Source organism: Gopherus flavomarginatus, chromosome 2 (genome assembly GCF_025201925.1).
Source record: "Gopherus flavomarginatus isolate rGopFla2 chromosome 2, rGopFla2.mat.asm, whole genome shotgun sequence".
In the NCBI taxonomy this organism is placed as follows: domain Eukaryota; kingdom Metazoa; phylum Chordata; order Testudines; family Testudinidae; genus Gopherus; species Gopherus flavomarginatus.
The window spans coordinates 50,427,321-50,443,159 of record NC_066618.1 but is presented as its reverse complement, the minus strand read 5'-3'; the positions used below and the strand labels follow the sequence as shown (position 1 = coordinate 50,443,159).

Below are 15,839 nucleotides of genomic sequence, written 5' to 3'. Positions count from 1 at the left end.
ATGCTAGATTCTGCGGATGAGATTTCACCCACAGGGACACGTCTGATTCTGCTGATAGCTTTTGATGCTGAAAATGACTGGCAGAGAGAAGCAAACCTTCCAAATGGAATGAAAAGGTAGATTTTATTGAAGAAAACAGCTGCACAAGGCTTGGACTTTGCCACAGTTTGGCTGCTATGCCGAATATTTTCAAATGTGCTTCAATGGACAAAATATGAACAAATCCACCAGCCTTCTTAATCATGAGCCAATTAATGTACTCCAATACATCAAAGGAAATTGGGAGTGACTCCATTAACCTATGGAGTTACTCCAGATTTACACCAGTGAAACGGAGAGCAAAATTTGGTCCACAGGCATTAAATGCATCCATTTAATGTTAGGGTGTACACGGTACTTTTATTCTCAGGCATTGATACTTTGGGCTCCAAGTTATCATCCGACATCTGTTTGATTGCCCATGCAAAACGAGGTGGGCAAATGTTCTCATCACCAAACCACTGTCACAACCAAGCACCCTTAGCAGCACTCTTCAAAGAATGGCCAGTGAGAATGAACTACCCTTTGGCCAGTACAGGTGGCCTGTCCAGATCAAGGATAACATCCATAGCTGTAGGGCAGTGTTGGGAAACTTGCACCCTACTGTCTATTCAGTGCTTTTTTTTGTGGATAAAGAGAACACTTTGGTCTCTAGAAATGGAAACTTTTCACTTTTCACTAGCACTACATTTAATTAAAGAAAATGAATTAAGGGCCAAATTTACTAGTGGCCTCAACTCAGCTCCCATCTATATTCATCCAAGTGAAGACAATCACTTGTGCACAAAATCATTTGTGCAAAGAAAGCAATCCTCAATTAAGGTGTACAGATCCAATTCCGCTCCCTTTGAAGTGAATGACAAAACTTCCATTGACTTTAGTGGCACAGGATCACACCCTGTGTGTACAAATTCCATGATTTGTGTGAACAGGGGACAGGATGCTGAAGGCCTGTATGCACAAGTGATTGCCCTTTGGAATTAGTGCTAGTCACAAACAGGCCAGATTTGGAATACCTGCCCCTAACATTACATTTTTAAAGAAACCTCCTTAGGAAGAGCCCTTCACTTGACCCTTCCTTGTGTACCAATTAACACAGGAATAAAAACTGATGAGCACATATTGTTACATGGTAAATTTAGTCTGCTCAGCCTAAGCTGTAATGGGTATTTGTCCTCATCACAAAATAACCTACAAATTGATAAAGCAGCCCTAAGGCTGGAATTGCAAGGATGGGAGAAGGATATAGGTCAAATAGTCAGGGAGTGGCCAGACTCATCGGGGGACATATTGCCAGACCAATGGTACCTTCCTATAGAATGCCTGGCTCCAGCCAGTGCTGCCAGCTGTCCGTTTCATGAGTAATGAAATCCAAAAGATGTAAACAAAACGAGCAAAAAGGACAACCAACTGTACTTAGCAAAAAGTGTAAATTGGCTCCTTCCTTTCACAGGGGAGATGCCAGCTTGTTTTTATTTATTTTGGAAATGAAATCATCATGCAGGAGTTTTTTGTCTTAATTAAAATTTCCTGTTCTTCCAAATACAGCTGTGTGGTGGGTGTGAAAGGAAATTAGTGAGTAAGCTGTGGTGGGACTCTCTTTCCTGGGCACCAATCAGTGGGAATAAACTCATGGCAATTTTTTAACAATGTTAACAACATGATTCGTATTTATTAAGCTAACTGAAGAGAGCAGCAATAACTAAACACTTGTTTTCATGGGGAATATTTGTTAAAATAAAAATAAATATTCAAACCAGCACCTAGCTGCTACTGTACAACAGAATAATTTTCTTGATTCAATATATTACTTTGCGTTTAACAGCTTAGGGCATGAGCCTGCGTTTTGCAAACCAGGACTTAAATTAGACAGGAATTTTGCCTGTCAGGATTGTAGGAATAGCACTTAATTTATGTTTATTCTGAAGCATGATCAAACTCCTTAAAAACATGGTTCCATGTTAGCTAGGGGGTTAAAATGGTTATTTATACTTGCACATGTAGTCACACAATTCACACTTACGAATAAATCCAAGTCATCTATTTCCAGTTGTCATAGTCATAACATTATACATTGACCTCTGCTACTGGGAAAATGATCCAAGTTTTAGAATATCATTCCCAGGTGGTATAATTTTGTCTAAAAATTTTATTGAGCACAAGGGAAGAACAAACCTTCCCAGTAATTTTTTCCTTTTCACTAGGTTTTGGACCCAATCACTCCATTTTCAATTATATTTACAGTTTCCAGCCTCTAGTTTTCTTGTCTCCCATGTTACTAAATCACCACTTAAAGGCACAGTATTTTCTTCCATGCAGTCTGAGCAATGTTAGCCCCCTTGCCCCCATTACTATTGACAAAAAGGACACAAACATTAGGGAAATTCAGAGTAATGGTGCAGCTGTGATCCACAGCATAACTAGGGCATTAGAGTCAGACAAAACTGCTGGTGGCAGAAATTTGGAGAACTATATTCCGTTCCCTCTTCCAACCCCCAATAATTGCATACCTGCCATTTCTAACACAAATGGCAAGGCAGTCATCGTATTTGTGCCAGAGTGAATTTTTGGCACTAAATTATGTTTAACGATTGTTAGATGTTGACTTTTAACCCCAGGGATTACGTTGTCACAACAAACTAAAGGCTGAAACTTGAACAGCAGATTACAAAGGTATGATCAGAGAATCACAGAAGTGAGAGGTGGAAAAGATCTACTAGGTCATCTGATTTATCCCCCTGCCAGCACAGGATATTTTTCTTCCTTTGTCCAGTTCAGTTTCTTTATATTTCAGGTAATCGCCTGTTGGAAGTTTATTCCGCTGCCTAAAAGATCTCATCATCAAGAAATTTTCCTGATGTCCAGCCTACATATCCTTTGCTAAAATTAATCCCATTATCCCTGGTCGTTCTCCCTTACGTCCCCAGAACAATCCCTCCCCAGTTGGGGCTAAATCAGGCATTTAAGGTACTGTCCTGCCCTGCCCCACTCCACAATGACTGCACAACTGCTTGGGGTGTGTGTGTGCATGCAATTAACTTCATCTTCATTACGAGAGCAGATTGCTCCCACAGTGTGCTGGCTCCAAGCCATGAACCAGTACAGAGGGGGTGCGGGGAGGAATCATGAACTCTGCCTTATCCATATCCCTTTCTGGAGACTTATTCCCCAGGTGGGCATCAGGAGCAAGTTGTCCCTGCACTCCTCACAGCACTGGACCATTATTGTGAGATGCCCATTTTTGGTCATGCACTGCGGGGAGACTTCCTAAACACCCAACCACGGGCCATCCATTACCCTTTGAGCACGTGCAGGAAGCTGTCACCTAGTCTGTTTCCCATCCATTTCCCCCCCTTAAAAATCCATTCTCTTATTTTCTTGCATGTAACAAAAAATACAACATTGTAGCGGTAGCTCAGGCTAAGAGATCTGCACTTCTCTATTGAATGTTTCTTTGCAATGACATTGAGCCTTACCGTGTGAGCAGCAGCAGAAAGGGGTGTACGCTGAACTGGAGTCCTTCTGTGACTACGATTATCCCACAGAACAATTTGGCCAGAGTATGTTCCACCAACAACCAGGTTGGGGTGAAAACGTGCAAAGCAGACAGACATCACAGAGGACTAGAGCAAAAACAGGGTAGAGAATGAAGTAGAGGGGTCAGTTCAATTGTCAGTCATCTGCCTTTCTGTTCCTTAAGAAGCATGTTATAATCAATACTCTCAGGAGTGCAGTCCTGATCCTGTATTCCCTGAGCACCCAGGACTTCCAGTGAAGTCAAAGGGACCCTTGCACAGAATGCAAGAATGGCCCCAATATTTGTAGTCCCATTGGTCCTGGAGAAAAAGTGAATCACAGGGCAGGCTTTAGGCACTGGTGATGAGAAACCGCAACCTACGATACCATATGTGAGATGATGATGGGAAAGTGCCTCCCTGGGCTTCTTTTAAAAAAAATAAATACAACTCAATATTTTCATTTGCCTTGCACCCACCAGAGAGATCCTGGATCCCTCTTGTACCATTCTCCTCTAGCAGACTCCTGCCTCCCCTCACTCCCCCACAGGAAGAACCAGGCCCTCACTTGCTTGCCCTTCAATATGTCTACCCTTGCCACTGGCTCCTGTGGCACTCTCCTCTGTGGATCACTTTAAAGCAAGACAAAAGATTCTGGGGTACGTTTGTGAGAGAGTGGATAGCCCCAAGCCTTTCCTCATCTGGGGAGGACATCTAGCTATAGCCCTGGGGAACACAGTAAGTCAGACAATACCGCTTTATACATTATACAATACACAAGCTTTGGGGCCAAGGTGGTCCCTTCTGAGTTGCAAAAGGGCTCACTTTCCCTACCACTGTCACTTGGTCTTGCAGGAGCAATATTCCTCAATTTACTGAGGGCTGGATTTACTACTGGGCTGTAGCAGAGGGGGTGTGGAACCAAGACGTGGTACCTCCCAAACTACCTGATACGCTGCTCTGCAAGGCACTGTGAAGTTGGGGTCATGGCTATGGTATTACTTCCTCTCTGTCCTCTCCAGAATAATGTGCAGCCTCAAGTCTACCTGGGAGCAGTCCCTGCACTCCTCATTTGTGTAAAACAAAGCATCAAGCAAGTTGGACTCCTTTATGGTTCCATTATTCTCTCCTTAAGGAACTATGTTCCATTTCTGATGTATCTGAATCTGGGTACATGGCCTCCATTTTATGGAAATTGGAAAACAAAAGTTATTACCACCATATAATTTTCTGAGAATTCCTATACAAGTAAACACTTGGTTTGCAAAAAAAGATGCAAATGTCACTTTCCTCAGACAACCCATGGGGACAAATTTTAGCCTAATTGATCAGCTGGTTATCATTAGAGTGTCAATATGACAGTTAATGGTCACAATTATTTTCTTTTACTTTCAGACTGTTTCACACTAATGGCAACTGGGAAATTACCAGTAACACACTTTTCTGTTATATTTTAATGGTTAGATATTTTAAATTGGTGAGAAATGATAAATTAATCCATTGTATTCAGCAATTAAATGTACATAAATTATCATGCTTCAGTAGCATGAACTGAGCGGCCAACATTAAGGTAAACTTTGTTTAAACAAGTTGGTTGCATAATTAGAGAAATAGGAATTGCCAGACCCATGGTCCCACCAGTCCAGTGGCCAGCACCAGATGCTTCAGAGGAAGGTGTCAGAACTTCGCTGTAGGCAAATGTGGCATCACTTGTCTTCCAAATTAGGTCTCATCCTGCTCGCTAATACTAAGAGATTGGCTTAAAACCTGAAGCATGAGGTGTAATAAACCTTCCAAAATTTTTATCATTAACTATAACAACTCTGGATAGCCATAACTGGGATGAAATAGAATAAACTGAGTTGTCCCAATTAAACAGTTTCTACTGAACTAACACTGATATATCCAATTTATATTCTATAAAGCTATATAACGTGGCTCTAAAAAAATTCAGTAGAAACAGTCACAGAGAATGATAATATATTCTAGGGATGGCCAATCCTATACATTTGACCTAGCTGTCTCCAACACAGTGGAACAGTCTAACACTATCTCGTTCTCCCTAGTTCTCATGGGTGTTCTCCCTGACCTCTCTGACCCCTTTCCTTCTCCACTAAAGCTTTCATGTGGTTCTACGCTGTTATGCTTGCCTGTTTTAGCTCACTTCCAGCTGTGCAGGGAGCATAATTATTTTATGGTCAGTTACAGCATCAAGAATGAAGATTTCATCAATATCAAAAAGGACTCTTAGGCATACAACTTTATATAAAAATATTCATAGTACTACAGCATCATGATGCATTTAAAAATCAAGTATGATTCAGCTGCCATGCAACTTTCACAGTTCCCCAGACATTATAATTAACAGAACCCTACATCACACATTCTACATTATATCTGTTCATTTAATGGCTTTGTGAGTTGTTTTAATCAACCCATCACATACTTTATAACTAAGAAGACAGATCTTCTGACATGCAGTGAAATAGCCAGATGATTCTAAAATAATCTGGCTGAACCGCTGGATGTACACCCACACTGGGTGTAAGGCTACACTTATATTTTAAGAAACCTAAATTCAAACAGCCATTCCACAACAAAGTTCTTAGTTTGTCTGAAAGAAGCTTGGAGATGCTGAAGCGAGGCAGAGAAACCATGCAGACGGTGTATTTTTAAATGTTGTGTTTTCATGGTTAGAATGTTTTTGAATCCAGAATCCCAGAATACATTTGGATGGTGAAGATATAAACTGCCAAAGTGTGTTTTTCATAAAGTTTGAAAATAACCCTTTGCTATGACTCTGACTTAGAAAAAAAAATTGCTTCTAGTTTTACACATTCTTCCAAAGTAACTCACATTTTTCAGCTGATGAAATGTTCATGTCCTTTTAATTATGTCAGTAACATTTTTCCACTGAAGACAAAATCCTTTCAAATATTAGACCTCACCAACTTAAGGACTCCATTCTACTGTACTTAATAAGATGATTGTTTCCCTGAAGTCAATGGGACTTCACATGAGTAAGGGCTGCCTTCATTTAGCTATTTTAAAAACAAAGGGTTCGCTTCTTAGCCTCAATAGGAGAGAGCTGCAAGCAGGTCCCCTGACAATTTGAGCAACCCTGTGCTTGAGCAGAGCAGCAGAAATCATTCCCACTGATCCTTCTCTGGCTCCAGGGTGTATCTTGCTTCCAGACTCAAATACTTGGGGCCTGATCTTGCTCTCACTGAAGTCAGTGAGAGTTTTGCCATTGACTTCAAAGGAGCAGGAACCATCTCATGGTCAGTATTAAAATAATAAACAATAATAATTAACCAATTTGTGCTTCTGCAATATCTTTCAACTGAGAATCTCTATGCACCTTCTCAACATTAACCAATGGAGCACACCAACATTTCAATGAAGTAAGTTTCAGCAACCATTGAGCCACCTCCTGTTGATTAATACAGCAGCTAGTTACATCACCACACAAAATTTTAGGGCAGGAAGGCGAGGAGAATACCATACTGAGCTCCCACTGATGGAAGAATTTAGGTTGCCAAAATTACACAAATTAGGTTATTAGGGTTAACTCTACACTCACTCAAAGTGCAGTGGAACATTTAGTGACCACAACTGGTCAGGGCCTCCAGCAACCTAGTGAATGCTATCACTAGGATGAGACATTGTTGCTATAATAGCAAATGCAATTGGTTCAGTGTCATGAACTGAATCATCACCCATTCCTGACCCAGTGCAGGCCAGAAGATCTGATAGGACTGCCACAAAACCTACCGAAACTAAAGATAATTCCTTCACAGCTACCTTCATGTCTGAGACTAAATATAAGTATAGAGCATGATGTTCAAGGTGCCTTATTCTGGCTGCTAAACCCAGACTGGCCAACTGAGTTATTGTCTTATTTCATAGAATATTAGGGTTAGAAGGGACCCTCAGAGGATCATCTAGTCCAATCCCCTGCTCAAAGAAGACCCAATCCCCAAGTGGCCCCCTCAAGGATTGAACTCACAACCCCTATGTTTAGCAAGCCAATGCTCAAACCACTGAGCTATCCCTATGTTTATTTGAATGAATACAGAACATTGTTCCAAGTAGGGCTAATATTATTGGAAGAACTAGAAGACCAAAAACACAACAGATTACAAAAGACTACAAAAGATTGTTCTACATTGGACTATTCCAGACAGTGTTTTCTAAAAACTACTTTGTAACAATAATATAAAGGCTAAACATTGTGTAAATCCTGTGCTGGAACCTGTGCCATCAATAGATTATGTACCCACAGAGAGCACTACAGACTGCAAAATATTGTGGTATGAATGACAATGAACTGAAGAGCAAGTCATGTGTACACACTCATACATACTTTATGGCTATGGCATGTGCGCTAGATTGTGCCTGATCTTACGTGGCACTTGACTACACAATTTAGTTGACATTTAGTGGCCAAGAAAGGGGCATAGTACATAGAAATGTTTGTTGGGTCTATTATTTTTCTTACATTTTCAATAGATTATTTAATGTCTTAGGTAGCCATTTATGGGCTAAAATAATGCAGGATTCAGCTTTGGCATATTTTTCAATTCCCGGGTGCTGGACATAAAGTAGAACAGATTTCACATTATTTTCCCCACATAAATAGATCGGTGAGGCTTTATTTAAACTTTTTTGGGGTCTATGCAAATACCCCTATTTTCTGATTTACTTGATTCCTGAGGCTGCATGGCCATACTATGCATTCCTATCATTTTACATATATTCATTCCTCTCACAAGCACGAGAGAAAGACAATTTAACTTGTGTCTGAAAACAGTTACAGACAGGAAAACTGAACCTGTTTTGCTCAACCCAGAAGTCTGCCATTTAATGGAAGTTGAATTGTCATAGACTGTCTATTTCTGAATTTATTTATGCAGAGTAGTTTTTCTTATTTTTTTTCGTACCCAGTTCTAGAGAGTAGATAATAGGAGGGAAGGATGCATAGTTTTGCAGAGAATGTAATGTGGACAATTTACCGTATGCATATAGTACCTACATATTATGGTGAAGGGTCAGAGAGAGAGAGACATACCACTTACAAACTACAACCATGTTTTCTTGACCAATACCTTCAGTCCCCGTAGCCTGAGATTTGAGCCAAAACATTAAGATCTGAACTTAGATCTGACTGCAGGCAAGTGGGTGTTGAATAATGGAATGCCCAGTATGAAATCTGTGGGAGAGAGGGTTACTTTTTTAAAATAAGGAAATGCTGTGATGAGGAGAGGGTTATTTTTTCAAAACCATGCTGGAGTTCCTCTTCCCCTTCACTCCATCCTCTATCCTGCGCTCTCAAATTTTCATGTGCAAATTTTCAAAAATGTACACAAATATGCAATCTACTGGTTTTTGCTTTCTGGATATTGGTGGGTCTTCTATTGGTTCCAAACCACTGCTGTTGGGTTTTGTGACTTGTACTTTAAGTTCCCGTCTGTATCTCCAAGATGAATCTTGCTGCTAGGCCCCCGAGTGGTGCTGCTACCTGACTTGCATTCCATCATGCCTGTTCTATCACATAAAAGAGGGTGGACTGCTCTCACAATTGCTAGATTTGAGGGTTCCAGTTAGCCCAGGATTCACTGGGGTTAGAGAATCGAACAGCTGAGTTGGAGGCTGCAAGCACTGGTTAGAACAAACTAGTACATTTGCTCACAAAGTTTTAAAACTTCGTCCTGAAGCTATAAACATCAAGAGCATTGTGGGAAACTTCATTTAAGAAATAAAACATGATATGGTTGTACTATAGTCACAGCAAAGTGCAGGCTCCATTCAGACAAAAAGTTACACACACCTTTCGATAACTGCAGACCAAGGGAGCAAGGCGCCACACCCTGGCACGTATTTTACCCTGGACATGGAGGGAATGCTACAGAGACAACCGGAGTGGCAACTTTGTTCAGATGCCTTTCTCTCCTAACTCCACACCACTGCACTCAGTTTACACGGGCCCACGACTCTCTTTAAGTGGCTGGCAAAGCTGTTTTTTATTTTAGAAAATTAATCCAGCCCAGTTTTGGATTAGAGATGGCATATCCCCTTAGCCACAGATGCTCAGGACAGACAGTCATTTGGATTTTCCTGACTGGAAAGCCTGACCTCGGTACCCACATCAGATGTGCATATGGCCATAGAGACTGGCTGCCTATGCTCATGTCCATATATTTCGATGGCACTGTGCCCAGCCACCAGTTGAACAATTTCACTCAGACATGGGTGCTAAATAATAATGACTTTAAATGGATTGCAGCGACTGCATTTTGTGAGGTCTCTTGTGCAGGAAATCATTCCCCTAAAGCAGCAGCCATGCTGGTGCCAGGTGCCTACATTTGATGACATCTGATGGGCCCCAAAAGAATATTTCATGAGTGATCAGATGCGATGTAAGGAGTTCACAGGCATTTCTGTCTGCCAAGAAGCCAGATTATATTGCAGCAGGCACCTAGGAAACCTCTGAAGTCTATCTAGTATAGACATGCATATGTGAATGGGCATTACTGCCTGTACATGGGGTCAGAGGAGGCTAAGCTTCATCTGGTGCAGCCGCCACCCTGCCACCAGACACCTGGGCTGTGGTGGCCCCCCCTGTGCACTTCCTCTTCCTTTCCCTGTTCTGCCCCTTCCCCAAGGCCCCCACCACCTGCTGCTGCCTGGTAAGTCCCTCCTCTCCTCCACTCCACCCCCACCCTCCCCAGAGGTCCCCGCCACTTGTCACGTCCCTCCTCTCCTTCACCTCTCTCCCCGTGAGACTCCCTCCACCTGCCACATCTCTCCTCACCCCCCTCCCACCTCTGCGAGACCTTTCTGCCTACCAATCGTGCATTTCTCTTCACCCCTCATCCCCAAGGGCTGAGTGGGGCTCGGGTGGAGCAGAAGGCAGGGCCTGGGGTGGAGTCGGAGGGGGGCATGGGTGGAAGAAGTGGGACAGGGAGCTAGCCTCCCTCAGGGGAAGCTTCAGTCCCAACTCATGTGCCTCTAGGTACCATCCTGAAGGTAATTCCACAAAAGACAGTACCAGGACACAAAATGAATAATAAAGGAGTGCTACAGAGCCCAAGATGCATGTCATGTATTGCATGTCATATGCAAATATACTGTATTCTTGAAGAGGTGAATCCTATTCCTTGCTTGAGACCCAGTGAAAGGAACACTCTTCTATGGCTAATGAGGGGATACTATAGACACATTTGGACCTTCAAGGTAGGCAACATAAGCTGTCTATAAACAAAATACCCACCAAGCAGATACCAAATAAAATCCTTCTCCCAGCCTCTCCCTGTATTAAAGGACCAAGGATTGAAAAGCAACATAGCAAGATCAGATCAGTGATTCATCTAGTCACCCTCAGATGCTTCAGAGGAAGGTGCAAGAAACTCAGAGTAGGCAGTTATGGGATAATCTTCCCCTAGAAAAAGTTTCTTCTAAACCTTAATAACTAGAAGCATGAGAAGCTGTTTCCCTTTCACGCCTCTTACTTATTTTTAATATCAACTATTATTATTCTGGATATTTATGTTATCCATATAAATGTTTAAGTTTCAGATTCTGCAGAGATGGGGCAGGAACCTGGACCTGCAGGGTGTCAGGCAGGCAGCCACCACCTCCACACTATTACATGGCAGACATAGATACCATATAGATACTGTGAAGATAAATACCACAGGAAATACCTCCTTAGAAGGCCAAACTGACAGCTTCTCTTGTCATCCCCTATTGGTCCAGGCACCCTATTTAAACCCAGGAGAAGTTTCAGGAAGCATCTGTACTATAAGGTGGGCTCCTCTGACAGCTGTAGTGAGGGACCTGCCACTCAGCTTAGTCTTGGACTTCTATCCCCGGGCTCCAACTCCTGATTTCTGACTCCAGCTCTGGCCTTTAGTGATGCTCCTGGCCTCTGACTGACACTGTTCTGTCCCATAGGCCTGTCTTCCCGAAGTCCAGTCATGACACTAAGCCCTTTTTTAATCCTACAAAGCTCTTGGCTTCAATGCCATCTTGTGGCAGAGAGTTCCACAGAATAATTCTGCATTATGTGGAAGAGTCTCCTCTTTCCTCAGTTTGGAATTTGCTGTCTTTCAATTTTGCTGGATGTCCCCTTGTTCTTGTATTAGAAAACAGGAGGACTAGAATTTCTCAATCATAGAATTCACACTGTGATCAACAGAAGTCCTGCACAAGGTACAAATGCAGAAAAGACAAGATATGAACTGTGGCTACAAGGGGAGATTTCTCCCCTTAGCATTCAACAACATACCTACCAAAAGCCATGCCCAGGAAGACTACATGCTTGTTTACATAAGGAAGTTAGTGTGCAGCAAGCTCGTGTATGAATTTACAGCATGCAAGCTACTCCAGAGTAACTCTCCATATGGACACCCGTACTGCACATTAGGCTAAAGTGCACAAAAGCACTCATCACAGACTACGAGTGTCCACACTGGGAGTTAGTGTGAAGTAGCTAGTACAGTGGTTCTCAACTAGCGGTCCGTGGGGGGCCACGACCGGGTTTTGGGGGGTCTGCCATGCATGGCCAGTGTTAGATTCACTAGGGCCCAGGGCAGAAAGCCAAAGCCTTACCCAGCCGGCCTGCAACCTGGGACCCTGAGCCTCAACACCCAGGGATGAAGCTGAAGCCTGAGCAACTTAACTTCGTGGGGCCCTGGGTAACTGCCCTGCTTGCTACCCCTTAATACTGGCCCTGGCTTTTATATGGAGAAAAACAGTTTTTGTGGCATAGCTGAGCCGTGGAGTTTTTATAGCATATGGGGGGGGAGCAGGCTCAGAAAGAAAAAAGTTGAGAACCCCTGAGCTAGTACACTGTAAATTCACACTCTAGCTTGCTATAAACCAGGGGTCGGCAACCTTTCAGAAGTGGTGTGACTAGTCTTCATTTATTCACTGTAATATAAGGTTTCGCATGCCAGTGATACATATTAACATTTTTAGAAGGTCTCTTTCTATAAATCTATAATATATAACTAAACTATTGTTGTATGTAAAGTAAATAAGGTTTATAAAAGGTTTAAGAAGTTTAATTTAAAATTAAATTAAAAAGCAGAGCTCCCCGGACCGGTGGCCAGGACCCGGACAGTGTGAGTGCCACTGAAAATCAGCTCACGTGCCGCCTTTGGCACACATGCCATAGGTTGCCTACCCCTGCTGTAAACTAACAGACAAGCCTTGGGCAGTTTATCCGTGGTCCTCACCTTCCTTAAAATGCCTGTGTTGTTTTGTAATATGAAATTGAACCCTCCTCTTGATAAAAAGAACAAGAGTACTTGTGTCACCTTAGAGACCAACAAATTTATTTGAGCATAAGTTTTCATGGGCTACAGCCCACTTCATCAGATGCATAGAATGGAACATATAGTAAGGATATATATATATATATATATATATATATATATATATATAAGCCTTATTTACTTTACATACAACAATAGTTTAGTTATATATTATAGATTTATAGAAAGATACCTTCTAAAAACGTTAATATGTATCACTGGCATGCGAAACCTTATATTACAGTGAATAAATATATATATATATATATACAGAGAACATGAAAAGGTGGGAGTTGCCCTACTAACTCTAAGAGGCTAATTAATTAAGATGAACAATTATGCCTGCTGAATTCAATGGAAAACCCGCATTGACTTTAATGGTGCAGGATCGAGACTGGAGCTGAGCAAGGTGGTTTCCTCAAAACACACTTGGCTCTTAACAAATAATAAAAATGCTTGGATAGTATAAGCTAGAAAGATACTGGAAAGTCTCCAGTCTCAAAAGAAGATGTGATGGACCAACTGATGGGGGGAGAGAGGACAGTTTGCTTCAGGACTACATAATCAGTTATTGTACCATGCTGAGCAAAGGGCAGAAGAGGCAGCAATAGCTGTGTGGTCAGTTTTCTCAAATAGTTCTGAAAACGTAACCAAAGAGACAAGCAAGAAAAATTTCACCCTATATAAAAGAGTCTTTGTGCTGTGATGTGTACTTGAAAGTGCTGATTCTTAGGTTGTGGAAGCCTTTAATGCAAAGACTCTCTACATTCCCCCACCTCCACCCAGAGCCGGCTCCAGCTTATTGACGCTCCAAGTGGCGAAAAAGAAAAAAAAGAAAAATCTGATTGAGCTGCCGCCAAAATGGATGACAGGGAGTGAAGGACCCGCTGCCGAATTGCCACTGAAGACTGAAGTGGGCTGATTGAGCTGCCGCCAAAGTGCTGCCGCCGCCAACTCGGACGTGCCACCACAGCAACAGATGAACTGCCGCCCCTTTCTGTTGGCCGCCGGTGGCACCTGCTTCCTTCGCTGGTGCCTGGAGCCGGCTCTGCCTCCACCACCCCGTAAGGAACTGTGAAATGGCATCCAAAAGGATTTTGCACAATTATTTGTGGAATCAGAGGAAATTCAGATTTTACTAAAAACTAATTAAAAGCAGCTGATATCCTTCAGATATTTTTAAAAAAAACAAACACTTCTTCAAACCAAATGTCAGAATCCCATTTAATTAAAAAAGGGAAGTTTATACTTGGGTATGGCGTGTGTTGACATCTATCCCTTTGATTTACAAGAGTATGGACTGGAAGGAACAGACTGCTTTATTCAAGAGAAAAAAGGAGGGAGGGGGCCCAATTTGACAGGAAAGAGTGTAGGTTGCATTAACTTCAGTGCTTGCTAAAACATGAAGGATTAATGGCAAAAAGGGAGGGAGGAATTGTGAATGTCTCCAGTTTAGGATCTTCAAAAATGTTTGGGGTTTCTAAGAATGTCTCACCCAACCACATAAAAGCTACATCAAGAGACTCAGCCACACGACTGCTCTAAATCCAAAGCTGGTACTGCTCCATTTCTACCATCAGACCAACTGACTTGAAATGTAGCCTCAAATTAAATTTATTTTTATTGAAAAAGTACTAAGTCCTTAAAAAGGAGGCAAGCAGCATGTCAGGAAACTTAGCTGCTTCTCAGAGAGGTTTACAAGGCAGGTATGCAACAGCTCTGGCATCCAAAAGTATTGTATTGCAGCTGTATTTGAGCACAGTGGCCACGTTTTAAAAAAAACATCAGTTTTTGTACCTATAAATTCAACTAAGGGCACAAATATTAGGTATTGCACCTTAAGCTGTGTGTCTGCAGGTGCAAACCATGTAGTTAAAGGAACACGTCAGATCTACGCCCACAAACTGCTCCTGTGAAAAGGGAACCTGAGCTTTATCTCTTTTAAAAATACATTCCTTAATGGTATTCAACTTGGTAAACCAAAGCTACGAAATAATGGCACAACTGTAAGCATGCAGTCTTTTCTGAACATTCTGAGACGGTTAGTTTGAGAAGCATTGAGAAATAATAATGAGAACTTCTTATAAGCATAAGCAGCAAAGAGTCCTGTGGCACCTTATAGACTAACAGACGTATTGGAGCATGAGCTTTTGTGGGTGAATACCCACCTCATCGGCATGCATCCGACGAAGTGGGTATTCACCCAAGAAAGCTCATGCTCCAATACGTCTGTTAGTCTATAAGGTGCCACAGGACTCTTTGCTGCTTTTACAGATCCAGACTAACATGGCTAACTCTCTGATACTTATAAGCATAGTACATCAAAGCAAGCGTGTTTTGCACCTTACTTAATTGGAGACTGTGCTTAAAGCCCACAAGGCTATTGAAGTGCTTAATGTTAAGCATTAGCTTAAGAGCTTTACCTAATCAGGACACGTGTGCTCAGTATCGAGTCCTTAATCTCCCTGTGCCACAGTTCCCTATTTGTTAAAGGAGGAAGATAACACTTCCTTTGTTTATCTTTTTAAGTACTCCACAATTCTATAAATGGGACTCCTCACATGACGAAGTTAAGCACATGCCTTGGTATTTGTGGGATTGAAACCTTAGATTGTAAATTCTTTGAGACAGGGACTCTCTATCTCTACCTGCCTATAAACTGTCTCACTCAATAGGCCCTCAGCTGAGGTCTCTATGCACTACCATAATAAAATAAAATAATTCACAACATTTACTCAGCCCATTGATAAGAAAAGTCAGACACTTAGAAGCAATTTGTACTTTGAATAAACAGAAACACTTTTGAAAAGAGTGGGCAACGTTTGCTGCTGACTTACACATTGAACAACCCTTTAGAAATGGGGAGGGTTGCACATGGTATATGGCAAACCAGTGTATTTAGTTTTCCATTGACAGTTCTGAGTCTGCTGCTGGCAGTGGCTATTTTGGTAAAATGTGACATCAA

General features: G+C 42.0%; 1 protein-coding gene across 8 annotated transcripts in view; it reads right to left on the bottom strand.

Moving 5' to 3' along the window:
- DYNC1I1 (dynein cytoplasmic 1 intermediate chain 1) overlaps nt 1-15,839 on the bottom strand; it is a 255,658-nt gene that overhangs the window by 51,667 nt on the left and 188,152 nt on the right. For 7 of the 8 annotated variants that reach the window (XM_050941720.1, XM_050941715.1, XM_050941718.1 and 4 more), the window contains one exon: nt 3,516-3,662. The exons of the other annotated variant lie outside the window; for it this stretch is intronic. In XM_050941720.1, coding sequence (XP_050797677.1) covers nt 3,516-3,662 — 147 coding nt within the window. The remainder of the gene's footprint in view (nt 1-3,515; nt 3,663-15,839) is intronic. 8 annotated transcript variants of the gene reach the window in all.